Source organism: Leucopleurus acutus, assembly GCF_964270905.1.
Source record: "Leucopleurus acutus genome assembly, chromosome: 10".
NCBI lineage: Eukaryota > Metazoa > Chordata > Mammalia > Artiodactyla > Delphinidae > Leucopleurus > Leucopleurus acutus.
In genome coordinates, this window is record NC_139153.1 from 101,414,996 (window position 1) to 101,442,472 (window position 27,477).

The 27,477-nt window shown below is 47.4% G+C and overlaps 1 protein-coding gene across 1 annotated transcript; it reads left to right on the plus strand.

Moving 5' to 3' along the window:
* Positions 1-1,658: 1,658 nt before the first annotated feature.
* Positions 1,659-25,772, plus strand: LOC309967682 (peptidyl-prolyl cis-trans isomerase A-like; the record flags this gene model as incomplete). The annotated part of the gene is made up of 2 exons (XM_082848442.1): positions 1,659-1,696; positions 25,223-25,772. The coding sequence occupies 2 exons, from the start codon at positions 1,659-1,661 to the stop codon at positions 25,770-25,772; spliced, it is 588 nt and encodes a 195-aa protein (XP_082704568.1).
* Positions 25,773-27,477: the final 1,705 nt, after the last annotated feature.

A 27,477-nucleotide genomic window follows, 5' to 3' on the forward strand; every position in this document is an offset into this window, starting at 1 on the left:
TCTGCTTCTTTCCTCGCCCTTCCATGAGTGGGGGTCCCCAGACCCCTCCCTCAAAAACATGCTGCACAATAAACTCCAGCTCAGAGCTGGCTTCCCAGAGAATCCAACATGTGGCAATTGGTATCAGGAGTGGGTCATGAAAGCAGACATTAAGATGTGACAGTGGAGCTGGATCAGCTGCCACCAGACTGGCAATAAAAACCCCGTTGCTGGTTGCAGGTAGAGTCCAGGCACCCCAGCACAGATTGTTATAGCTTTCACCAGTGGTGAAACGGGATGGCCGGTCGGTGGGGGTGGGGGGGGATGCATTAGCTGGTGTGAAGCATCAGACGTATGAGAAATACAAGGGCATCATTGCTATAAGGACAGCAGAACTGGGGGGTTACCGCTGGAGTTAACTTCTGGAAGAAAATAACCAAAAGCTGATAGTGGTTAATCAGCAATTAAAAGCTAGGTTTGGGGATTCCCTGGTGGCGCAGTAGATAAGACTCCGCTCCCAATGCAGGGGACACGGGCTCGAGCCCCGGTCCGGGAAGATCCCACAGGCTGCGGAGCAACTAAGCCCGCGCACCACAACTACTGAGCCTGCGCTCTAGAGCCCACGAGCCACAACTACTGAGCCCGTGTGCCACAACTACTGAAGCCCGCGCATCCTAGAGCCCGTGCTCCGCAACAAGAGAAGCCACTGCAATGAGAAGCCCACGCACCGCAGCAAAGAGTGGCCCCCGCTCCCCACAACTAGAGAAAGCCCACGCACAGCAACAAAGACCCAACACAGCCAACAATTAATTAATTAATTTTAAAATATTCCTTTTTAAAAAGCTAGGTTTGGGCTTCCCTGGTGGCGCAGTGGTTGAGGGTCCTCCTGCCAATGCAGGGGACACGGGTTCGTGCCCCGGTCTGGGAAGATCCCACATGCCACGGAGCCGCTGGGCCCGTGAGCCATGGCCGCTGAGCCTGCGCGTCCGGAGCCTGTGCTCCACAGCAGGAGAGGCCACAATAGTGAGAGGCCCGCGTACCGGAAAATAAAAATAAACAAAATAAAAAGCTAGGTTTGAAAGCAGGAGGGAAGCATAGGCCCTCATCTCAGGAGGGCAGGAAAGGCTGAAGGCAAGGACTCCATCTCCAGGGCAGCAGAGTTTCAGGGAAAGTTACACTAGGAAACATGGCAGGCCCGCTGTGCCGGGAAAGCATGGGACCCTGGCACATGGGATGAGGGCATCTGTGTTGATGCTGCTGAGAATCGGGAAAGCCCAGATTCTGCTGCCCGCCCCCCACCCCCAGGGCCTGCAGGACCAGCCTCTCCTCCCCACTGCTTGCTTGAAGATGGTGCAGAGGCCTCGCCCCGTAAGACACGTGCTCCTGTCGGGACCCCATCCGCAGCCCCTCTGGCCACAAGTACAACAAAGGTTAAGTCACAACGTAATCCAGCCAAGACAAGGAGGAAAAGGGCTCTAGCCCAAGGCGGCTGCAGGGCCCGGCCAGCTGGAGCAGCAGGACGGCCACGTGTGGGAGGGGTGGCCCTGGGGTGCTGGAAGCGAGGGTACAGAACGTGAGGCTTGATAAAGGAAGTGTTCTCGGTCTGGGAGTGCTCTGCTGGGATTCAGGGTGGAACACCCAGGGGAGGCCCTAGGAGATGGTGTGGACGTGCTACCAGGATGGCCTCTGGAGATGGAAAAGGTGACGGCTGCGCCAGGTGAGACAGAAACACCGGCACGTCAGCGGCAGGTGGTGCAGAGGGATGGGCCCGGTCAAGTGGACGTACTGTGTAAGGGCAGAGGGCATGCTCCACAGGGGGCCCCGGGCCGCCCTGCCCCCTCCAAAAGGGCTCCAGCTGCACTCGGAGGTTCTGGGTGCCTCTACAGAGACGCTGCTGCACAGCCGGGCTCACCGACAGGAAAGGGGACAAGAGGACACCAAAGCAGCAGAGGCCACCTGCAGAACCAGGTGGAGGCAGTTATCCCAGTGAGTGTCCGGGTCAGAGGGGCAGACAGAGGGCCTGGCCCACAGGGAGTTAAGGAAATAGTAGACAGAGCCCTAGAGGCAAAATAGATGGGCGGCCAGTAAGGAGAGCGTTCCGTCTGTACAAGCAAGGGAATGAAGGAGGGATGGGCTGGAGGCAGGGGGTGAGGCCCCAGTTTTGCTCAGTTTCCAGACTGGACCCAGATTTGGGGTCCAGAGCCCAGGGACTGAAGGAGAGTCTGGGTCCCCAGGAGGAAGGAAGGAAGGAAGGAGGGAGGGAGGGAGGGAGGCCTGCAGCACATGGCAAGTGTAAGGGTAATGATATCCCAAGTCCTCTCCCGAAAGACCCATGTGGTCATTTGCGTGGATAACCGCACACTGAAGAAAGCCCAATACTCCAACATTTGGGGACCGTTGGACATTGTACAGTCACAAAGCAATGGCATGTCTGTCTGCCTTAGTCAGGAACATAATACCTGGAGCCCCGGCCTAGGCCCAGCTCACAGTGGGCCCCTGGGTCCACAGACACCCCCCCACCTCCAGTGCCCATTCCCCTGGTATCTGAATGTCTGGCTGGGGTGGACATACTTGGAGGTTGTCACAGCGTCCACACCGGGTCCTTAGCCTGTGGGCTAAGAGCTATTGTAGTGGAAGAAGCCAAGCCGTGCCTCTGACATCACTGCCCCTCCCCCAGCCAAGCGTGTAGGGAGAGGGGGGGGCCTTGCTAGAAAGGGCTTTGGGGCCAAGAGTCAGTTTCCTCAACTCCTTCAGCAACCGGTCCCCCCAAAAGGCTAATAGGGTTGTTTACGTTTTACACTGAAAAATGTAAACACCATTCTCAGCTCTCAGGCTGTACAAAACCAGACAGCAGGCAGGAGACGCCGTGGTTGGTCTCTGTCAAGTTCACGGTTTTCAGAGCGGGCCGAATGGACTGTGAGATCTCCTGGGAGACACAGTGAAGTGTCGTTTTCCCTTTGGGTCAGATAGTCCCCAGGACACTGGACTGTTGAATCTTGGACACATCCGAAGTGCATTTACTTGTTTTCAAAACTCAGAAATTAGTCTTAAGCAGAACAAACTTAGATCAAAAGTATGTAACCTGGGAATCTAGTTCCTCCATTAAATTACATGCAAAGTTCTGTGTGCGTGTGTTTTTCTGTGAGGAGGTCCGTGCATAGCTTTCTTCACATGTTCAAAGGCTCTGTAAGCCAGGTGGCGCCGTGTGTGCCTCAGCCTGGGCCCCTGCCCCGGGGGTCAGAGGGTGGATGCCGCCTGGCCTCCCCCGTGAGGACCCACCATCCACAAAAGGCTTCTGGGCTGCCACCAGCTCCAGAGGGCTTCGGGCATCCGAGGGATGCAGGGGAAATCTGCCCCAATCGATAGAGTGAACGGTTCAATAACTCATTTTGCTGCCGAGGCAGTAAAATAAATAAATAAGAACCTGGCTGGAAGTTGAAACCGTCCGTGTTCAGAGCTTCTCAGAGGCCGAGTTGATGGGCTTTAATAGCCTTGGTCGGCACAGGACACAGGCAGACTGTCCCAGCAGTGTGCCCTCTGTTTCCTCGGTAACCGGACTTGAAATAAGATGATGGCTGGAACTGGGTACCAAATCAATTTGCTCGAGGTAGAATTGTGGGGAAGGCAAGCTTCCCATAAAACCGCAGACTGCACTGTCCAGTTTACTATCGTTTTAGCTTGTGTGTGTCTTCCTCTCATTTACCTCCCTTCTGGCTTAACCAGCCCCTTCCCCCCAACCCCAGACCCACCCCACAGCCCCACAAAAAAAACAGAAAACCCAAGTTCCAGTCATGCTATCATCATCAGTAGGATGCTTCTTTCCGGGCTGTTAGGGGAGGGTCAGGTGAAAAGAGCTAAAGGCAGATGCACCTGGGCGCAGCTCTTTTGTGCTATGAGCCTTAGCAGTGGTGCCCCGCCTGAAGCAATGATGTAGGAATTGCTCCCTTGTGAGGCCGGGTGTGAAGACATTGTTCCAGGCCCTACCTCAGAGGGAATAAAATTCCCAAGTATTCCAGCAGGTGAATCAGCAATTCTTAGACTTTGCCTGGCTTCAGTCTCAGGGAATTACACCACTTACCACTTTGGCTAGATCAAGAGTGGGGTAAACGTCAGGAAGACCCTTCCCAGCATACTGTATAGCTCTTCTGCTAACACTTATCACACTATAGTGTAATTGCCTAACGATTTCTATGGGCCTTCTATTCAGCCGTGGACTTAGTAAATGACAGCAGCTTACAACATGTATGATGAATGAATGAATGAATGAATGTTCATGGAGATTGTGGTGAGCAATCCCTCAGCCCATGCAGAGTCCTTGGGGTTTTTAATTCTCTTGTCATAGCCTCCTTCCCACTTTGAGTCCTTACTTCCCAGACTTACAAAGGAGGGGAGCCCCACTCCTGAGCCCAGAGGTCCCCAAGGAGAAAGCGCTCTCCCCAAGTCTGACACATAATGGCATTCGATAAATGCTTGCCAATTAAAGCAGCACTGATCATCGTGCAAGATAATCTGATGCTATTTTACAACCGGTTTTGAGCTTCCACCTTTTATATGGTCAAGTTAATAATTCAAGAAGCTTTCTTTGAGTGTATCAGTCAGGATAGGCAGGCATCAGCGAACTTTCTCTCTAAAGGGCCAAATAGTGAATATTTTCTGCTTTCCAGGCCATGCAGCCCCTGTCAGAACTATTCCCCACTGTCATGGCAGCGTGAAAGCAACTTTATGTATATGTAATGGGTGTATATGAATGGGCGAAGCCTGTGTTCCAATAAAACTTTATTTACAAACACAGGTGGAGGGCCAGATTCAGCCCATGGGCAGTAGTTTGCCAACCCATGAGCTAGGCTGGGTTCCAATAACAAACGCCACCAAAATCTCAGAGGCCAAGCACACTGAAAGGCTATTTCTTCTCATGCTACATGTCCAGTATGGGCTGGTGGGAGAGGGGAGGCTTTGCTCCAAAGTCACTTTACTCCATCTCACAACACCGCCATCTCCATGGGGGGCTTCAGTGTCTCCCACAGCAGGAGAGGGAGGGCCTTTGTTCAGGAGGGATACACGTCATCTTTAGTCTCACGTCCTGGTCTGAAACTCATCACCCGGCCACGACTGAATTCAAGGGTGTGGAAGATTGTAATCCGAAAATAGAAGAGAACTGAATATTGGTGAATCCGAGTACTATCCGTCATATGCAGCATTAGCGACGTGCAAAGTCCTATTCGGGAGAAGACAGTGGCTAAAAGAAGGCCTCTGCCTGCAGTGGGTGGCACAGATATGGCTGTGCAAATAGCAGTAAGGCAGCGGTGAGAGGGCAGAGGAGTCTGCTGTCTCTTTAGCCGAAAACACTATAGTCAGATCTGAGATGAAAACACAACATGTGGCCAGGCTGTCGGGACGAGTGTTCTAATTACTGACACATTCAGCGGGCAATGCAGATTCAGACAACATCCCTGCCCCATCAGTGTCTTCAGACTGTGTCTGGACTGAGGAACGTGGGCCTGCAGGGGAAGGCGGGAGAAGGACAGAAGAGAAAAAAGCAAACACAGCCTTCCAGGCAAACATTATGACGCAAAATTTAAAAATAGTAAAATGGGGGCTTCCGTGCTGGCGCAGTGGTTGAGTCCGCCTGCCGATGCAGGGGACGCGGGTTCGTGCCCCGGTCCGGGAAGATCCCACGTGCTGCTGAGTGGCTGGGCCCGTGAGCCATGGCCGCTGGGCCTGCGCGTCCGGAGCCTGTGCTCCGCAACAAGAGGGCCGGGGCCCGCGTAACGCAAAAAATAAATAAATAAAATAAAATGATTACCTGGGAAACTGTAGAAAAACTTCTACAAAACAAAGGACAGACATTTACACTATGTCAGCCACAGACACCAGTGGACTTGCGCTTTGATCCTCACGTGTAACTTTTGGGAGAAATCATAGTCAAATTTATTTCCTAGGCAGGGGAAAAGCTGGAATTGGAAAAGCCTGGAGTGAGGCTACCAGTGAAAGGGAAAGAAAAGAGACAAACGCACACACGGCGTGGCCCTCATCCACCCCCGCCTCCAAGCCTGGGGGCACGGGGGCCCCCAGCCTGGGGCAGAGAACTCCTGAGACAGGACTGGCTCCAGACTCGAGGCGAACAGCTTACCTGCCTGATGAACAATCCATTTTGTCGTTCCCAAGAATACTTACCTTCTCCCCAGGACTTCCAAGAATTAATTAATACTAAATGCTTGTCAGGCCCTTTGCCAGTGTTAAGGATTTGTTTCACGTTAAAGGCCAGAGTAGGCACAAATAGAAGAGTTTGGCTTTATTTTGTAAATACTCCATCTGAGGATGAGCAAAAATGGCCTTGCCGCGTGGAAAGCACAAGAGAGAGAGGCTCTCCCATAAAGAAGGGTCATCTCCACACCACACAGAAGGCAGGTCACACACCTGCCTGCACGCAGCCGGATAACAAGTACACGATTTTTATTATGATCATGTATGAACGGGTAGGTACAGCTAAAGATAAGAACCTTATTATATCCTCCAAGAAACCTCTTTGGTGTCTACAATAAGCTACAAGAGCGTGCGACTGTTTCTGGGATGACAGTGGAACATCTGAAATACAAGGCAGTGGAAGGCTGTCTGTCGTCTAGAGCAGATACAGAGGCAGAGGTGGCCTTACCTGGAGCCAGTGAAGCTGCAAAGTCCGAGGGAACCGTCTCCGAGGCTGCCCTGGCTTCTGACCCACCTGCAAGTTCAGGCGCTTTCCAAAAGGACCCTCACTTCCCATAGTTTACCGGAAGGACTCACAGAACTCACTGAAAACTGTTACACTCAGAACTACATTTTGTTCCAGGGAAAGGGTTAGAACCAGATGACTGAGACACACACAGGGCAGAGTTAGGGTCCCAGACACGAGGCCTCCACCCTCCCCAGGAGCCCACCCTCCCAGCATCAGCGTGTGACCGTCTGTGTCGGGTAATCCCCACCAGCGAAGCTCACCTGTTACGGACGCACGACTGATGGCCCACGCAGCTGAACCCACTTCCGGCTCCCTTCTCTGCAGTTTGGGCCGACGTCAAACTGAGGGTTGTACGTCCCCCCGTTAGCATAAACAATCACGTGGGGTCCAAGGGGCTCCCCGTGAATCACAAAGACGCTCCTATCAGGTAGGGAGGTCACCTCCCAGGAGCCAGAGACAAGGGTCAGCTCTCCTTGTGGGAGGACAAATTCCTTACCACCCAGTTCCCCAGGAGAATGAGGAGATACCCCCAGTAGCTTTGCCTGGGGAGCCTGCTGGGGGCAGGGGGGTCTGAGCGTGTCCAAAAGTTCGAGGGGAAAATGATTATGTCCCCAAGGGGCAAGTCAGGGGATTGTCTATTTACGCTCTTTAGCCTAAGTCTGTCCTGGACGGCACCGTTTCCCGGAACAAGATTCCAGGCCCGCAATCTCTTCTTTCCTCTTCTGTTCACTCACGGGCCTCACTTATCCACAGCTCAAGGTCTTCTCCAACCTCACATCCTTTGTGAAGTGTGACCGTTTTAAAAAATGGCTTCCACACATGTGGAACTTCCTGGTATTTCTCAAAGTTGACGTGGGTGTGGGAAAATGGGATACAGCTGCTGACGTGAGGGGCCCTTGAGGCAAGCGTCTTGGAAGTTAAATTGGCACTATGTATCGAAAGCCCTAAAAATGTATCCCTGATTCTGAGAATTTGTTCTAAAGAAGTAAGTGGTGTATGAACAGCACGGTTTATTTCTATGGATGGGGGATCATCGCAGCATCAGACGTAATAGTAAAGAAAAATTAGATACAGCCAGGAGTCCAGCACTAGAGGCTGTCAGTCATCCCATGACCTGTCCAGAGGCAGCGTGCTATTCCTTCATTCAACAAATGCTTATCGAGTACCTTCTCTGGGCCAGGCACTGCCCGGAGGTGAGAGAAACACAGAAAACCTGGCTTGTGGAGCCCACATGTATATATGGGGGACAAGGGAAGGCAACAAACACAATACACTTTTCATAAAAGTACAGTATGTGGCATGTTGGGGGGTGATATTGGGCTGTGGGGAAAATGGAGCAGGGCAGGCAGTTGGAGAATATGGTGGCGAGGGGCTTGGGGAGGAGCTAGAAAGCATAGTAAAGAGGGGAGTCAGGAAAGGTCTCGTTGAGAAGAGGCCGTTCGATGGGGGCTGGGGGAGAGAATGTTCTAGAATGTTCTAGAAAGAAGCAAGTGCAAATCAAGGGCCCTAAGGCTGGAGCACGTCCAAGGAATAGCAAGGAAGCCACTGCACTGAAGTAGAGTGAGCGAGAGGGAAAGGGTGGGGCGGGGGGGGAGCAGTGAGCCTGACCACAGTGAGACCCTTGCTGTTTCCTCTGTGGAGGGGGCGCTGTGGAGGGCTTGGGACAGACGAACAACGTGCACCCCGGTTCTCAAACGACCATTCTGTGCTGAGTGTTGGGGACAGACCCAAGCAACAAGTTCAGAAAGTGGCGGTCTGTGAGGAAGCTACGGCAATATTCCACACGTGAGGTGGGAGTGCCTCGGACCCGGGTTGAAGCAGCAGCAGAACTCTGGATCAGCTGCGGAGGTGGAGCCAACAGGATTTGCCACTATGTTGGGTCCAGGGTTTGAAAGGACAGACAGCAAGAAGAGTCCATCTTTCCAAACCACGCACGGGAGAAAACGCAATGACATGAGAAAACATTCAGAATATGTTTCTCAGTGAGAAGGCGTGCTGTAGATCAGTGGGTTCGAAATGATTCCATTCTTGGAAAGGAGAAGACATACGTGTGCACACAGATGTGAAAAGGCTTGAAGGATGTCAGCCAGACTGTGAGCCCTAGTTACCTCTCGAGAGGGATTAGCAATTGTTTTTATTTTTCCTTTTGCCGATTTTTAATTTCTACTTTCCCCAATATGAATATGCATAGCTTTTAAACTAGGAAACATAAAGCAAGTCATTTAAATGTGATGCCCTTTCCCATCCTCAGTACAGAAACCTCGGCCAGGTCACTTCGTGGCTTTCTCTGTTTTCCTGATGGTAATTAGCGCTACTAAAGACGTTATAGCTCCAAAGAGAGAAGACAGTAACGATGTGGAAGTCTTTGCTGTATTTCCCAGAAGCCATCTCAGGCAGAAGGGGGTCTGTGCCTCATGAACTCAGAGGAAACAGATGCTTGGGAAAGCTTTAGTGGCAAAATATAGTATAGTAACATCTCAGCTTTCAATTCATGACAAATTGTTTAACACAGATGAAGTGCCCAGGATGGTATCAAGAATGACTGGGTGCATCTGTTGGTTCTACCTTGCTGTTGAGGGTCTGTCTCTTATGCTGCCAGAAGAAGCAACACAGGGGCGTGGGGAGAATGAGGAACTAACGTTGCGTAGCTCAGACTTCAGGCGTTACAGGTGAGTGGAGAAAGATGGAAGGATTTGCTGGGATATTCAGGGGCTGCTGCCTGGAGGTTGCAGAAGCTGACATCGATCCTAAAGAAAGAGAAGGGAAGGATGAAGGTTGGTGCAGAGGAGAGGAGAAAGTTCCAGATTAAATAAAGGGTTTGTTCTCTTTGCAGCTCTTCAGTAAATGAGGACAGCTTCTCCGGAGAAGTCCCCTTAGGAACATTCAAGTCCCCTCCTCACGTGAAGCCCTATTACTTCCGCTGCATGGGGGCTGCTCACCCAGGGTCTCCTTGTCTATGGAAACGGTCCTGTCTCCCTAAACCAAAACCTTAACAGAGTCAGGATTATTTAACTCATCCTTTCCTTCTTTTAAATGAACAGTGAAAATGGAAACCTTTAAATGATATGCTCGAGGATGTTTATGTGTTTAAGAAATGGGTTTCTTCGGCATAATTTTAACCAGCCTCACAGTTAATGACTAAGTAAATGGCTCCCGCTTTTGGCTTCGGTAAATATTTCTCTCTCCATCGTCACTTATTCTCTTATGGGAGCCATAGACTGCTCTAAACTCAGGACAGAGAATTGGTTTAAGTTTCTTTGATGCCATATTTCGTAGAAACTTCCGATCACATCCATTAGGGGAGAGAATGGATTTCTTTCCTTTTCTAGAAAACATTCTATGAGTCACAAAAGGAGCGTTTTCTCCTCTCTGGACCTGGGCCTGCCCCAGTTCTCAAACTGTGCAGATTTAAAAATCGGCACGAGGATAATTCTCTCCCATCCTGTAAATGTCCGACCTCTGTCACCGCCGTCAGTGGAAGAGATCTGCTGGTCCAGGACGCGAGAACCTGGCCCCTCCCCCGTGCCTGCGCGGGCGCAGCCGTCTGTAAACTGAGTGACCCGGCCAGCGTGACGCGAGCTCGCAGGGCATCGAGTTCAGATGCTGCTTCTCCCTCCGTAGCAACGCATCATCCGCCACCACGGCAGACGTGACCCTCGGAGGACCACGCTGTGCCCACGTGTCCTGGAGGATGTGCTCCTGGAGGGCAGGTGCCGTGACTCGTCACCAAGGTCAAGCTTCCGTGGTGGCAAGGTGGCGACATCCCCCCCTCCCACCCCCACGCATTTCTCTAGTCCCCCTCCCTCCTCTGGACTTTTTCCAAAGCACCTGTCACCATCTAACCTACCAAACGTGTGTCACTGTGTCATGCTCAATGACTCTCTGCCCCCTGCAGTGAGAGCTCTGGGGCAGGGGCTTTGCACTATTTTATACTACTTCAGTGAGTGGCCCTCAGTAAATACGTAGTGAAGAATAATTAAAGCGTCCCCCGGCGTCGAGGAGAGCACCTGGAACACAACAGGTACTCGAGAAATCATTTCTGAATGCATGAGGGGTCTGTGGGTTTACACATGTCATGTCATTTAATCCTACACGACACGCATTATTATTCCCATTTCACAGACAAGGAAACTGAGACACGATAGGTTCAGCAGCTTCCTCGGGGTCCTGGGAGCGGTGAACGGTGGAGAGAGGATGCAAACTCAGCTCTATCTAGAGCCAAACCTCTTGTAATTATGCTAAACTGAACAGGATTGTTTACTGTGGAAATAGACCATTGAGAATGCCTAGATTTATTGATATAAACATGCACATTTTAATTACAGCTTGTAAACACGAGAAGCTTGGAGACAAAAATCTAATATCTGGCCCAGGTTCTCTTTTGCAGTTACCTGTTTATCCTTGGATTGCTTCTCAGATTGCATCTGCATCATCAAAATATATTTTAAAATATTTATTGTGCATCTGTGTTGTGTCGGGCACTGTTCTATGTGTAGGACACATCAGTGAACAAAAAAAAAAATCCTGTCCTCATGAAGTTTATTGCCTTGCAGGGGAGAGAGATAATAAGTTATGAATATGAGAAAAAAAGTATATTCTACCGCATGTTAGAAAGCAGTAACTATGGAGAGGGAAAGAAAGCTGAGCAGGGTAAGGGGGCAGGAGTGCCAGGAAGAGTGTACAGAGAAGTGTAGGGACCACGCCTAGATGCGCAAGAGTGAGCCAGGCAGGGGGAAGGGCCAGGACAAAGGCCTGAAGTGTGTCTGCACATCCAAGGAGGGAGGAGGCCAGTGTGGCAGCACCGGGGTGGTCCAGGGGACAGCAGTGAGAGATGGGACCGGAGGGAGCAGGGCTAGATGTTGCAGGGAAGGACTCTGCTTTTATCCAGGGACAGGTGGGAAGCCACTGAGGGTTTTAGAAGAGCTGTGACACCATAAACTTTTGCCTCAAAAGGATCCTCTGTGGCTGTGTTGAAAGTAGACTCCAGGGGACAGAGGTGGGAACAAGAAGGTCAGGTCGGAGGCTATGCATTAACTCAGACAAGAGCTGATGGTGGCTCGAAATAGACCAGGAGCAATTGAAGTGGGATAAGACATCCAAACTCTATTTTCCAACATAGCAATTATTTCTACCTTCAATCGTGCAGCCTCTGCGGCTGCTTCTCTGTCTCTCTCTTTGTTTAACTTTTATTGAGAAGTGCATAAATTCTCAGGGTACAGCTTGACAAATATTCACAAAGCGAACACACCACCCAGATGAGAATCTCGGAACCTCACCTGTGTCTTCTCCTAATCACCGCCCCCTTTGCCTCCAAAGGTAACTAGCCTTGAACACCATAGATTAGGGTTTGTTTGGTTTTTTTAGTTTATATGACTATAGAGGAATTATACGACTCTTTTGGTGTCTGGCTTTTTTTTTTTTTTCAGTGACGTTTTAGTGTATAGCAATAGCTGGTTCATTTCATCAGATTTCCAGCCAGTTTGTCCACACTTTACTCTATTTCCTCTATTATTTATCACAGTTATTTAGAATCCAGATCTGATACACTCACATATCTGTTAGCAGCAGGTCTTTTTCTATTGCCTATGTTTGCTCTTTGGGTCAGATGCCAGTATCGTGCATGAAACATTGTAAAGGTTCTGAATGACGTCTCTTTTTCCTGAAAGGATTTATTTGTGCTTCTCACAAATAGAATGGGAGCAGAGCACCTTCATCTCATCTGTGGTTGAGCTGGTCAGGAACACAGTTTCAGCCTCAGAGGCCGGTCCACTCCTCACTTTCGCCCTTACCACTGGGGTTCCACCTGCCAGCCTGGGGGTACTTCAAGGATCCCTTCTCATTGGCAGACCCTGAACCCAAAGTCCTGTCTTCCCAGTATTGTGAGACTGTTGAAATCTCGTTGTGGCTTCCCAGCCACAGACCTGCCGCTTTCTGCTGCTCTTCTGGGCTTTTCTGCTGCGAATAAATTGGCAAATACCTCAAGAGAAAAGCAGCAGAGAACACCAGGCTCATCTCTCTGTGGTTCTGAGGGACTGAGGATCCACCCTGTGGTCCTTTCCTCTGTCCTGCGATGTACAATGACAATGTATAGACTTCGCGGCTGACAGAAACCCAACCAAGAAGACAGGAAGGAACAAGTGGAAACTCCAGAAAGTGCCCCGCCCCCGATAAGAGAGCAAATCCAGATGGAACGGCTGAGAACGGTGCTATTCTCAGGAATCTAACGAGCACGGGCTTGGAGGTCACCATCCTACCCCCATTCAATGCATCTGTTATGGCTTCTGCAAAAATCAGGTGGATTTTCATGAATGAGGGTAGATTAGCGAAAACTTATCCAAGTAGTGGTCCCAACCGTAGCTGCTGAATGAGATGTGGTATCTTAACCAGAACAGCCCAACACAGACTTTGGTACTCGGGTTGTGGCTATCCACCTGGAAAATGCGTTCTTTTCAAACCTTCTCAGGAGAGATAACCCAAAGCGGCTCTGTGCTACGTCAAAAGGATAGAAGTGCGTGTTCAGTGCCGTAGCCCAGGGGTACGCTCGTTCTCCTGCTCTCTGTCATCTTGACAATCCCTGGAATACCATGCTGCTCTACTATATTACTGGCATTCTGCTAACCGGAGTGGCAAATAGGAAGTGGCAAGGGCTTTGGATGCTAGAGTAAAACACGTGTGTCAGAGGGCAGAACGTGACAGCCCTTTAGGCTTTCAAAGTCCCGACATATTGGTGAAGGCTCTAAGAGGTCGGTGGTCCGGGGCATGCCCTCTAAGTTAAATGATTACCGCCTTATAAAACGGTGTGTGGCTTGAGGACGCTTTGGATTTGGGGGGGGCAGCCTGTACCGCACTTGATATTATTTCTCTGACCTATTTCTCGAGTGCCAGTCGTGAATGAGGCCCAAAGTACAAGAAGGCTCTACAGAAATTCTAGGTTTCAGTGCAACCCGCCCTGCTCTTGAGGCCATATAATTGATCAAATCCACCAGTGCTAGGGACATCCAGAGGAGAGAAAATGCTGTGAGGGAGCGTTGACAAGCTCTGGCAGGAGATCCGCAGCGCAGAATGCCTAGGTTACTAGAGTAAGGTCACGGCCACTCCATTTCAGGGACCGTTTATTGTGAAAAGACTCACCATTTCAAAACCAGCTCTTGAAGTGATAATAGAGAATAGAGATCAAGTTGAAAATGGAACGTCAAGTGATTATATGACCGGAACTGCTCATCATGAGTTGGACATCGTCAGATCCACCCGTCGGTCAGGCATCTGATGGAGATGGTATGTTTAGGGTCACGTCTGAGTAAGTGCAGAGGGCACAAGGTGTCCCAGGTCTCCATGTCACCGCCCTCCGTCATCCTGACACCTCTCGCAGCTTTATGTCTATAACTACGGGGGCAGGGGTGGGACTGCTATGATCTATTGGCAAAGGAAGGAAAGCAGCTTGTTCCTGGCTCATGGAAGGGGTGGTTCCAGTCGTCAGTGCTGGCTGACAGCGGGCTGCTGTCAACACCATGGCTCTATCAGGGGTGACCCTAAAGGACAGTGGTGAGGGGAGACCTTCCCAGCAGGCAGAGCTGTGAGCAGTGTGCCGCTGTGGTCCACTCTGTATGGCCCGAGAACTGTCCTAAGATAAGGATGTACACAGACTACTGGGTTAGTGAATAGCTTGGCTGGTTGGTCAGGGGGAGAGAAGGGACAGGTTTGGAAGATCAGAGACAAAGACGTCTGGGAACAAGCACGTAGACGGATCTTGGCAAGTGGCCACAAAATGTGCGGAGCTTTATGTCACTAGAGAAGATTCAGCACAGAGCGGTCACTCACTGGCCAGGTCGACAGGAGGGACTGGCTAGTGATATCAGCCATCCTCTGTCCTCAGCCACCCCAGCACTTGTACAATAGACCCCTGAATGGCAAGAGAAAAAGAGATGGGGGAATATTAATCATGGCCTCAGAACCAGATGCACAAGTTGGAACTTTAGCTTGGGACGTACACTTTTGAGAGAGCATAGCCTGCCATCATCTTGAAGATTCAGTAACAGAGTGGACTTGACGTAGGGATGAGGGGATCCGGCTGTGTAAAGGGCGGGCTGCAGAAGATGCCCGTGGTTCCCCTGCATCTCCTCCCTTTACCCACCTCTGATCTCAGGCACACTGCAGGGCGTAGTTCCACGCAGACTCACACTCAAGCTCATTCTGCTTTCTGCACCAGGGCTTTCTCAGAAAAGCTTGGAGCCCTTCAGTCCACGCACAGCACAGCCCAGCAGTGCAGGGTGTTACCACACCAGGGGCCATCCTCACCAGCAGGGAGCGGAGAAATACTTCCACCTCTCATCCCTCAGATGGGCAACACCGAGAAGCATCCTCTAGACGTCTCAGAGGTCCCAGCAGAATCAATCCCCACTGCTTACGGCAGCGATCTCAATGATACACATGGTTCTTCCTGTCTCACCCTCCCTGCCCTCACGCCCACCTCCTGCTTCACCTCTCATTTAAAGAAACTGCTCCCAAGCCCTGTCTCAGGCTTTGCTGTCAGGGATTCCCAAACTAAAGCGATAGATGCACCTGCCGAAAAGAAACTATGTATTAATATCTGACAGGAGCCAGAAAAGCAAGACTCCATCCAAAATCAGAGAATAATTCAGAAGAGTAATCTGGGTGTGGGTATGCGAAAGGGGGCGTGGGGAGCTATTTTATCACTTCAGACTTAGCAGGTCCAGTTCATTCCATAAGCCAGTATTAAATATAGGATTTTAGAGCTGACAATGTAAGCATAGAATATCAAAATTTAGAAAGGCATAGGAGACGTTTATCTTTCTCCTGTGCTTTGAGAACATATGCTCACATTGTCTGTGTGCACGTACACACACACACACACACACACACACACACACACACTGGACTATAAGAAAAAAAATCACTAGAGCCACACAGGCGAACCTGGCTCTTTGGACCACACAAGTATTATCAAGGCATCACCAGTGGGAGAGAGCCCAGTTACGAGCCAAAGACTAGAGAGGAAAAAGCCTTTGTTGTGAATAAATAGCTTGATGAACCCAAACATACTCAGTGGCTGGAGAATCACAGGACAGAGTAAGTCCTTTTTCATCTACAGAGTGAAGGGGTTTGCGTGTATGAACCACGTGTGCTGCTGGCCACACTTTCAAGAACCACACGTGTGCCTTCTGTGACTTCAAGGTTTTGTGAAACACAGTTTGAAAACCTGGGCCAACCACCCCTTCTTCTAGAAATGTCTCCACTCCATCCATCTCTGGAAGGGAAGAACCCTCCAACTTTGCTAAAACATCCCAGAGAAGGGGACTGGTGCAGATTTCCAGTGTGGCGACGCTGGACCATTTTGACCCAAATGGATATTCCTTTAATGCTTTCTCACTGCAGCCGAATCCTCATTCTTCAGGTCCTGATCTCAGTGGAAACAGTAAGACATTGCCGTCATTTTACAATATCCTTTCACAGCCCTCAAGGTAGTTAATAGTTTTTATACTGGATTGGGCTGTGATTAATGAGAATTAAAGGAAGCTGAGACTATAAGTATCAAGCAGTTCTTATCTGCAGTAAGTTGTTCACGAAATCTCCGTATGCCTCCCTGAGAAGATATATAGAACTGAGCAACAATAAGTTTTTCTTATTATTAAGGGTTAAAGTGTGTGCCCCGCTCCAAAAAACACACGCTGGAGTCTGAACCCCTAGTACCTCAGAGTGTGACTTTATGTGGACACAGGGCTGTAGGTAGTCAGGGAAGATGAGGTTATATACTGGAGTAGACTACGTCTGACTCCACGGTTCCTGGTGTCTTCATGTCCCACGTGAAGCCAGAGACACACACAGGGAGAAGCCACGCGATGATGGGGGCAGAGATGGAAGTTATACAGCTGCAAGCCCAGGAGCGTCCGAGAACGCTGACGGCCACCGGAAGCTGGAGGAAGCAAGGAAGGGTCCCCTCCAGCTTTCAGAAGGAGCACAGCCTGCTGGCACCTTGATTTTGGACTTCTGGCCTCCAGAAGTGTGAGCCAATACGTTTCTGTCTTTTTTATTTATTTATTTATTTCTTTGCGGTACGCAGGCCTCTCACTGCCGTGACCTCTCCTTCTGCGGAGCACAGGCTCCGGACGCGCAGGCTCAGCGGCCATGGCTCACGGGCCCAGCCGCTCCGCGGCATGTGGGATCTTCCCAGACCGGGGCACGAACCCGTGTCCCCTGCATCAGCAGGCGGACTCTCAACCACTGCGCCACCAGGGAAGCCCAAGTTTCTGTCTTTTAAGCCAGCTGGCGTGTGGCACTTTGTTATGGCGGCCCTAGGAAACGAATGCACTTATATTAATGATTTCTCTCTGATCAAGTCTCTAACATGTATCGATCAGGATAAAAGTGTGTCTCCACAATTCACCCCTTTCTTCTCTTCTTGAGAGACTTTGGAAACTTATGAATTAAGAGGCTATTTTCAGAAATAGTGATGCAAGTTTCACTTTTGGATGTATTTAATTATAATCTATAAATCAGTAGCACTTCTCCCAAAAAGATGTATCCAAAGTCCATCTGGGATTCAGAGAGGTACTGAACTCAAACAGCTCACTACCCCGACAGTCCGTAATAGATACACAATTCTCTCTAAGCATAGCAAGGCATCATTCTAGAATGAAAATCCTCACTAAAGCTGGGTGACAGAATGCCTTTATGCGGGCCTCTACAGGCCCGGCTATGCCAGACTTAATTAAGGAGTTGTATTTGCATCGATAAATTCTTATCCAAGGTAAAATAAAAGTGATTCGATCTGTTCACACTCAATTTCGTTTAGGTGTACAACTAGTGGTTTACGTCTATTGCAAAATAATTCAACCAAGAAATCAATTTTAGCACCTACAAAATCCCAGCCAGGCTATAATTACAATCTTCCACATGCTAATTGCACACATTTTCAGATAGGAAACATACGTAGGTATCGTGTATCATCTTACTGTTTACCACCCAAAATTATACTTGCATAAAACATGGGAAAATTCTCTTCATAATTTATGACCCTCATAAGGCTAGGATGTTCCTTTTATAGCCCTTTCTGGATCCGTCCAGGTTAGTAAATTACTATCTTCCTTGGCTGTCTCTGTACCTTTTATTCTTCTTGAGCTGTTGGAAGCTGAAAAGGGTTGAGGAAGAGATCCCCATAGTAGGAGGCAGCGGGGACCAGAGATCACAGCGGGAACTGGGACCTCAGTGCAGAGCATGGGTTTCTGGGGGGCTTCTGCTGCCTGGCTGGTCAGAGTGTCCACATCGAATAAGACGACAGGCCACGAGCTGGGGGATGAGTGACCTAATGGAGGAACTCATGAAAATGAAGCCCATTTCCAAATAGGAGACTAAATACATGCTCCAGGGAGGCTGTAAGGTGACCGCACCTGACGAAGAACCAGGATACGTACGACAGCATTCAACAGGTTGTTCTGAAAGTCTTAATGGCCTCTAGAGCATTCCGCATCTAAGAAGATCTGCGTGGATCACGTGCGTGGAGCAATTTAAGAGTGCCAGAGGCAGGACACACTTGAGTTGGGGTTTTGTTGTTTTGACAATATTCTCTTTCTATTTGCCAAACCACACTCCCTGTGACAAGGATGCTTGCCTGAGTAAGCAGGTCACAGTTTACAAAGGTCCAACAGGGGCCTCTCTCCCTGGGAGGCTGATTTGCAAGGGATGGTTACTGTCGCGCCTGCTTTAGAGTCGATGAAAAAACCAGGGGAACGAAGAGGAAACTGAGGATGGGAGAAGCTTAGGTGGTTCAACCAAGACCCCACGGCTACTCTAGCACCACAGTTTGACGCTATGCCTATTTGATGCTTACATTTCACAAGGAATGGCGAATGTCCCAACAAACACACATTCATTAATCTATTTATTATAAAGAGTTATTTTGTACAGTACTCGTGTGCCACACAGTATCTTCTTGCCTGGGACTGTGGAGGGAAACCTCTTAATGTCTTAGCACATAAAGAACTGTCCTGAGCACGGGGAGAGGGGGTCCCTAGTCACACAGACCAATATCCCTCTGGAGTAACGGATGGATGTTCTCCTGGGCCACCTTTACTCCTAAGGACACCTATGTGTCTCTCCAAGGTGCCCAGGTTTTGAAAGGGAAAGGCAAGGATTGATTCAGAGAATGAAGGTGGGAAAGGTGGGGGAACAGGTGGAGGTGAGGAAGATGGAAGTTGTCAGCGTCCCTGACATTGGCCATGACCAGCTCACTCTTGGAGAATTTCATGTGACTCTGGCACTAAGTTTGGGGGGAGATGGTGACAAATGCAGTGTGTCCAAAGGGAGCATGGTGGGCAGTTAGAAAAGAATCCTCACGTGGAGCTGTTGAAGAAACTGGGAGTGGTTAGTCTGGATTGGAAAAGTCTCGAGGAGACATCACACCTCGATTCTGCTAGGCCAAGGACTGGCACAGAGAGAGGCAGATGTTTTTTGGTGGATGCACAGGACATAGTGAGATAAATAGAAAAAGAGTAGCAGGAAGGAAAGTTCACCTCAGTTTAAGAAGAATCATCCTAACAATTACAGCAGACACAGTGACGATCTATGGAACGTTCCATCTTTGGCTGGAATTATACAAGCAATGACTGGATAGCCGTCCCAAAGAGCACCATTTGGTTGAACCAGATGGCCTGGGTGTCTTCTAGATCTAAGTGCTGTGCCTCTAGGAATAAGGTCTTGGCTCCCTGGTTTCATAATTCCTTGGTGTTTGCTACAGACCTCTCCACGGTGCAGTAATCCCTTTCTTAAAAAATTTATTTATTTATATTTGGCTGCCTTGCGTCTTCGTTGCTGCGCGCAGGCTTTCTCTAGTTGTGGTGAGCGAGGGCTGCTCTTCGTTGTGGTGCGCGGGCTTCTCAATGCAGTGGCTTCTCTTGTAACAGAGCATGGGCTCTAGGCATGTGGGCTCAGTAGTTGTGGCGTGCGGGCTCAGTAGTTGTGGCTCGCGGGCTCTAGAGCACAGGTTCAGTAGTTTTGGCGCACGGACATAGTTGATCCGCGGCATGTGGGATCTTCCCGGACCAGGGCTTGAACCCGTGTCCCCTGCATTGGCAGGTGGATTCTTAACCGCTGCACCACCAGGGAAGTCCAGTAATTCCTTTTATCTTTTATGATCTCAGGGCCACTTAGAATATTATTTCTTTGGTTGACTCCTTGGCTCTGAAGAGCAATGCCAAAACCTGAAGGAATCATGAAGTGCTGATGCGAAATCTCTATTAATTTCTGATGACTTTCTTATCTTAGTAGATTTTTATGCGCCCTAGGTACCTCACGGTTTGTAGGCATTCAATGAAGTTTTGATGGGTGAATGAATGAATGCATGCATGCATGAGTGTGAACATTACTTAGCTAATTATGAAAACAATATTCCAGGCTTCAAGGACAAAAGAAGAGGGGAAGAATCCAGAAATCTTTTGAACATTTTAAAGCAGATGTAAGTTAAAAATTAATGAGTAACGGTTGTTCATGATTTTTTAAAATACCCTTAGCATTTTATTTTTTGCTCTAAAAATAGAAAATTTCCTTAAAGTGATTTTTTAGTCTATAAAAATATATAGCATACATTATACTAAATGGTGAAATATTAAAAGCACTTCCTTTAAAATTGAATAAGACAAGGAGGCTTGCCATTGACATTTCCAGTAAAAAGTTTACTGAAGTGCAATCAAAAAAGAAAAGAAATAAAAAGGTGAAGGACTGCAGAGCAAAAAGCAAAGTTGGCAAAAATTCCAGATATGATTGTCTGCCTCAGAAAACCCAAATGAATCTGAGTTTAGTAAAATTTCTGGATATAAAATCAATATGCAAAAGGCTGCACATCTAGGGCTTCCCTGGTGGCACAGTGGTTGAGAGTCCACCTGCCGATGTGGGGGACACAGGTTCGTGCCCCGGTCCAGGAAGATCTCACATGCCGCGGAGCGGCTGGGCCCGTGAGCCATGGCCGCTGAGCCTGCACGTCCAGAGCCTGTGCTCCGCAAGGGGAGAGGCCACAACAGTGAGAGGCCCGCGTACCGCAAAAAACAAACAAACAAACAAAAAAAGGCTGCACATCTATATACCAGCAAAGAACAGTAAAAACTACAAAATAAAAATTGTCAACTTCTAACGCATCAAAAATAGAAAGTATGTAGGAATAAATATGGCAAAGATTAAAGGACCTTAAGGTGAACATTTTAAAACTCTCTCAGAAGTTGGTGATGGAATTGTAAATTGTTATAACCATTTCAGAAACATAACATTATCTACTGAGGTCAAACTCATGCACGCTCTATGACGCACCACTTCCATTCTTAAGAACATACCACAGAGAAGCAATTTTTCACGTATGCCAAAATATATATACAGAAATCTTCATAGAAGCACTGTAATAGCAAAATTGAAAAGCAATGTCCATCAGTAACAGATGTCCATCAACATCAAATACTGATCAACAGTAAACTAAATATACGACAGCATATTTATTCCGTGAAATATTAGCCATGAAAAGGAATGAACCGCAGCTATACACATTAGAATGGGTTCATCTCAGAAGTAAGACATGGAATGAGAGACTGAGGGACTAAAGAATGCTTACAGTGTGCAAAAAAATAGGCAAAACAAACAAGTTGTTACTTGCGGATACATATGTATGTGATAAAACTATAATGAAAAGTATAAATTAATTAAACTTCAATATAGGGTATTTTGGGGAGGAGAGAGAAGACCTTTATCGGGAATGAGCTTAAAGATGCCTTCAAAGGCCCTGTTGGTACTCTCTGTCTTAGGCTGGGTGTTCATTTTACTATTATTATGCACACTTTCCTATGTCATATTTCTCAGCTCTGTAGTTTTTTTTCTTTTTTCAGGAAAATGCTCTTTAACCTAACGTGGTACTTATCGAAATTTATCCATTCATTCTACTGATGGTGCATTAGTGAATAACATCTACTTAGAATGACCAAAAATACAACTGGGTGTCATGGACTGTATGTTTTCAAAATGTAAAGATTAAGAACTGGCTTGAGGACATTATATAGGAAGCACGTTTTCTCCCTATTTAACAATATTGAAGGTCTAGAAAGACCTCGTAGCATTACTACAGGGATATCACTGGTCTTAAGTAATGGTCAAACTGAGGAATTATTTGCAAAATAATTGGGATCAATAATGTTCAGAATATATCAGGCAGTACTCACTTTACCTGCGGGCCACAGACCAACTACTCAGGATTCTTGGTTGCAAACAAGAACCGACACTGGTCAACACAAGAAAAAACGATCTCTCAGAAGCCTGTGAAGTACAGTTGAGCCTTGAACAACTCAGGGATTGGAGCACTGACCCTCCAAGTGGTCCAAAACCCACCTGTAATTTATGGTCGGCCCTCTGTATACGTGGTTCTTCCACATCTCTGGGTCCGCATCCTCTGATTCCACCAGCCTCAGACCATGTTGTACCATGGTATTTACTATGGAAAAAAATCTGCTCTAAGTGGACCCGTGCACTTCAAACCCGCGTTGTTCAAGGGTCAGCTGTACTTGTGGAGATGGGGGGAAGCCTAGTCAGCCAGGTTTGAAAAGTAGACGTGACTGATGGAAGTTTGTGAAGGTCATGTCGCAGGAATCAGCCCGTTAGGGCACCTCTGCTTCCTCTAGGGCTGCCACCATAGCTATAAACCCTAAATGACCCCTGCATCCTGGCCCTTCTTACGCCCTATTCCAGGCTCCACTGAGCGCATCCAGTGGCCAGGTTCAGGTCACAAATCTACCCCTTTGGTGCCAGGGTTCAGGGTGAACAAACGGCTGAACTTTGTGACTTCTATATTCCATAAATTTAGGAAAGGAATACAGGTGTCGGGAGCCACAGATGAATGAGTGACAGAATGAATAGAAGCAGAGGAAAGAAGGAGGGAGAGGGAGAGGAAGCATAGAAATGATCCACCATGTTCATCAAAAATTTTGCTCCTGAAGCCCCATCTAAGACTCTGAATCTAAATTTCAGAAGTTGGTGGGGAGGGGGCGGGTCCACAGAAACCTTCCATTTATTTAACCTGAATGGCAGGTGATATTTTTAAGTTTGAAAAGATTACTGGCATCAATAACGCAGGCCCTTAAATCTACTTACTCTTTCTATGACTTTCAGTGACTTTGCTTTTACTATGTGAATGTTGGGGCTTGTCTAAAGGATTCCAAATTTCTTTTCTCCCTAATTGTTCCTTAACCAATTTATTCATCTCTGTGTGCATTTCTTGGAGATGCATAGCAGCGATTTCAATTTATGAATGAAGAAGTTCAGGATTTGACTACTTAGAGCCGCAAGAAAAATCATCTGAGTGTTTAAAATAAACAATATTTGTCACTTAACCACGACGCTGATGTGCCAGGCATTATTCCGGTCATTTTACGTGTGTTACCTAATATAATCCTTCCAACAAGCCCCGTGAAACAAGTATCCTCACTTTACAGATGATGAAATTGAGGCATCAAGACATAAAATAATCCACTCGAGGTAATGAATGGAGGAGCAGGGATTTCGATCTAGTTAAATTTGCTCTAGAGTTTCAGCCACTATTTAATACTGGCTCAGTAAATGTCAATTTCATCAGCGCAAAACAGACATTTTAAAATTCACTTATTGGTCATAAATAAATCAACCAATAAAAATAAAGCACTATTAACAAATACAGATTTATAACCACGAAAATGATCTCTTCTTAATTTGGCCTTCCGAAATCTGCTTTGACTGTCTCTGCGCTCACGGCTAAACAGCACGTAAACAAAAGTCTTGCACTCAGGGAACACCTGTGAGCTCCCAGGCCACTGGCCGGCTGTTTCCCGGTCAGCTCCACCCGTTCTCAGTGGGCAGGTTTCCTCTGGGGAGCTGCATCTTCTCTCCCGTCTTTACAGGGAGCTTCCTCCTGGAGAAGCTTAAAGCAAACCTGTTCTTCCTGCCGTAATCTTCTCTGCAATACACCCGTTAAGGATTCAACCTGGGTTAAATGTGGATTCCTTTAAACAAGAACTTAAATCAAAGACCAAAAGACAACCCTCAGAATGGGAGAAAATATTTGCAAATGAAGCAACTGACAAAGGATTAATCTCCAAAATTTACAAGCAGCCCATGCAGCTCAATAACAAAAAAACAAACAACCCAATCCAAACATGGGCAGAAGACCCGAACAGACATTTCTCCAAAGAAGATGTACAGATTGCCAACTAACACATGAAAGGATGCTCAACATCACTAATCATTAGAGAAATGCAAATCAAAACTACAAGGAGATATCATCTCACACCAGTAAGAATGGCCATCACAAAAAATCTAGAAACAATAAATGCTGGAGAGGGTGTGGAGAAAAGGGAACACTCTTGCACTGCTGGTGGGAGGTTCCTTAAAAAACTACAAATAGAACTACCATATGACCCAGCAATCCCACTACTGGGCATATACCCTGAGAAAACCATAATTCAAAAATAGTCATGTACCACAATGTTCACTGCAGCTCTATTTACAATAGCCAGGAGATGGAAGCAACCTAAGTGTCCATCAACGGATGAATGGATAAAGAAGATGTGGCACATATATACAATGGAATATTACTCAGCCATAAAAAGGAATGAAATTGAGTTATTTGTAGTGAGGTGGATGGACCTAGAGTCTGTCATACAGAGTGAAGTAAGTCAGAAAGAGAAAGACAAATACCGTATTCTAACACATATATATGGAATTTAAGGGAAAAAAAATGTCATGAAGAGCCTAGGGGTAAGACAGGAATAAAGACACAGACCTACTAGAGAATGGACTTGAGGACACTGGGAGGGGGAAGGGTAAGCTGGGACGAAGCGACAGGGAGGCATGGACATATATACGCTACCAAATGTAAAATAGATAGCTAGTGGGAAGCAGCTGCATAGCACAGGGAGATCAGCTGGGTGCTTTGTGACCCACTAGAGGGGTGGGATAGGGAGGGTGGGAGGGAGGGAAGTGCAAGAGGGAAGAGATATGGAAACATATGTATATGTATAACTGATTCACTTTGTTTTAAAGCAGAAACTAACACACAATTGTAAAGCAATTATGCTCCAATAAAGATGTAAAAAAAAAAAAGAATTTAAATCAAACTGAGGTTTTTCCCCACACAGCCTACATATTAAATAATTACGAGCAAAAATATGTTATGGGGGCAGAACAGGCATAAATAGGAAAATAGGCATATCTGTGTATATATATAATGGAATACTACTCAGCCATAAAAAGGAATGAAATAATGCCATTTGCAGCAACATGGATGGACCTAGACATGATCATACTAAGTGAGATAAGTCAGACGGAGAAAGACAAATATCATATGATATCGCTTACAGGTGGAATCTAAAAAATGATACAAATGAATGCATTTACAAAACAGAAATAGACTCACAGACATAGAAAACAGACTTATGGTTACCAAAGGGGAAAGATGGGGGCGGGATAAATTAGGGGTTTGGGATTGACATACACACACCACTAGACATAAAACAGATGGCCAGCCTTGCAGACGCCGCTACCCTGGAGCCTCCCGCGCTGCTCAGCCGTGGTCAACCCCACTGTGTTCTTAGACATTGCCATCGACGGCGAGTCCTTGGGTCGCGTCTCCTTCGAGCTGTTTGCAGGCAAAGTTCCAAAGACAGCAGAAAACTTTCGTGCTCTGAGCACTGGGGAGAAAGGCTTTGGTTATAAAGGGTCCTGCTTTCACAGAATAATTCCAGGATTTCTGTGCCAGGGTGGTGACTTCACACTCCATCATGGCACTGGTGGCAAGTCCATCTATGGGGAGAAATTTGATGATGAGAATTTCCTCCTGAAGCATGCGGGTCCTGGCATCTTGTCCACGGCAAATGCTGGCCCCAACACAAACAGTTCCCAGTTTTTCATCTGCGTTGCCAAGACTGAGTGGTTGGGTGGCAAGTGTGTGGTTTGGGGCAAGGTGAAAGAGGGCGTGAATATTGTGGAAGCCATGGAGTGCTTTGGGTCCAAGAACGGCAAGACCAATGGCAAGAAGATCACCATTGCTGACTGTGGACAAATCTAATAAATTTGACTGTGTTTTATCTTAACCATCAGACCGTTCCCTCTGTAGCTCTCAGGAGGGCACCCCTTCGCCTCCATCTGCTTGGAATATCCTATCATCTTTGTGCTCTCACTGCAGTTCTTTGGGCTCCACATTGCCTTTATCTCCCTCCAAGTTTAGCTGAATTGCAAAGTTAAGTTTATGATTATGAAATAAAAACTAAACAACAAAATTAAATAAATAAAATAAAATAGATAACCAACAAGGGCCTACTGTACTATACTCAATATTTTGTAATAACCTATAATGGAAAAGACTATGAAAAAGAACAGATTGTACATATATATAAAATATATAAAATTATATATATAGGGCTTCCCTGGTGGCGCAGCGGTTGGGAGTCCGCCTGCCGATGCAGGGGACGCGGGTTCATGCCCCGGTCCGAGAGGGTCCCACGTGCTGCGGAGCGGCTGGGCCCGTGGGCCATGGCCGCTGAGCCTGCGCATCCGGAGACTGTGCTCCACGGCGGGAGAGGCCACAACAGTGAGAGGCCCGCGTACCACAAAAGAAAAAAAAATTATATATATAATTCAGTTATATATATATATATATATATATATATATATATAAAACAGAATCACTTTGCTGCTTTGCTGTACACCTGAAACTAACATAGCATTGTGAATCAAGTACACTTCAATAAAAAAAGACAAAAAATAAAAATAAAGACATGTACGGCCTATTGAAAAAAAGAAGAAAAAAAGAAAACGGGCATATCGATTGAGCGGTGTGACTGAAAGTTTCAGGCATCCAAGGGCTCCCTGGGTACATCTGGCACATTCAACACAGGTGTCAACAGAAGAAAAGTAGGACGTGGCCCCTGCCTGTGGTGGCACCTAACACAGGTAGGCAAACGACACCAGGTATTGTAATAGGACAAAAGTAGATAATATATGCTAAGGAGCTAGATTGAATATTCCCCTAAACAGATGGGGGAAATGTGGGCTGGAGGACTGAGTGTTGGGTGATTCACACATAACTGCTTGAAAAAACACGCCTAGCGGGGCCGGTGAACGAGCAGGTGTCAGTACATGGTGAGACGCTATTGGTTCTCCCCATCCCAGTCTCATCCAACATTTCTATAAATGAGCTGGAAAAGAAGAGAGATGGTATAATTGATCAAATCTGTGTCGTCTTGAAACTAGGAATGATGGCAAATACATAGCCTAACAGAATCAAAATCCTAAAGGCAGGAGGTGTTTCTCCAATCCGCCAGCAGGGTCAGGGTTGTGATGTGTCCAGGTGAAGGGGGGGATGTTCTCATCATGCCCAGGGCTGCACTCACCACATCTGCAGTGGTCCTTCTAAGCAACACATCCAAATGGGAATTTTAAGATACAACAGATTCTAGGAAGTGACCAGGAAAATGTGACTTGACACCAGTGTAAACAAGGGGAGATATGCAATCCAGTATAGGGAATATCGCCTATGATTTCGTGGTAGCCATTTCCATACATTTAAAAGAATATATATGACATGAAATAGGACTTCAGTTTCTTCTGTGCCATTCCGCAAGGCTAAACTAAGACAAGATAGATTTTTGACTTTAAAATATAGGCTGTACGAGGGAAAGAAAAAGAATGTTTATGTAGTACCTATCCGGAGCCAAAACCCGTGCTTCAAATTTCCTATCATCCTCCCTAAAATCAAATAAAAAAGTAGTATT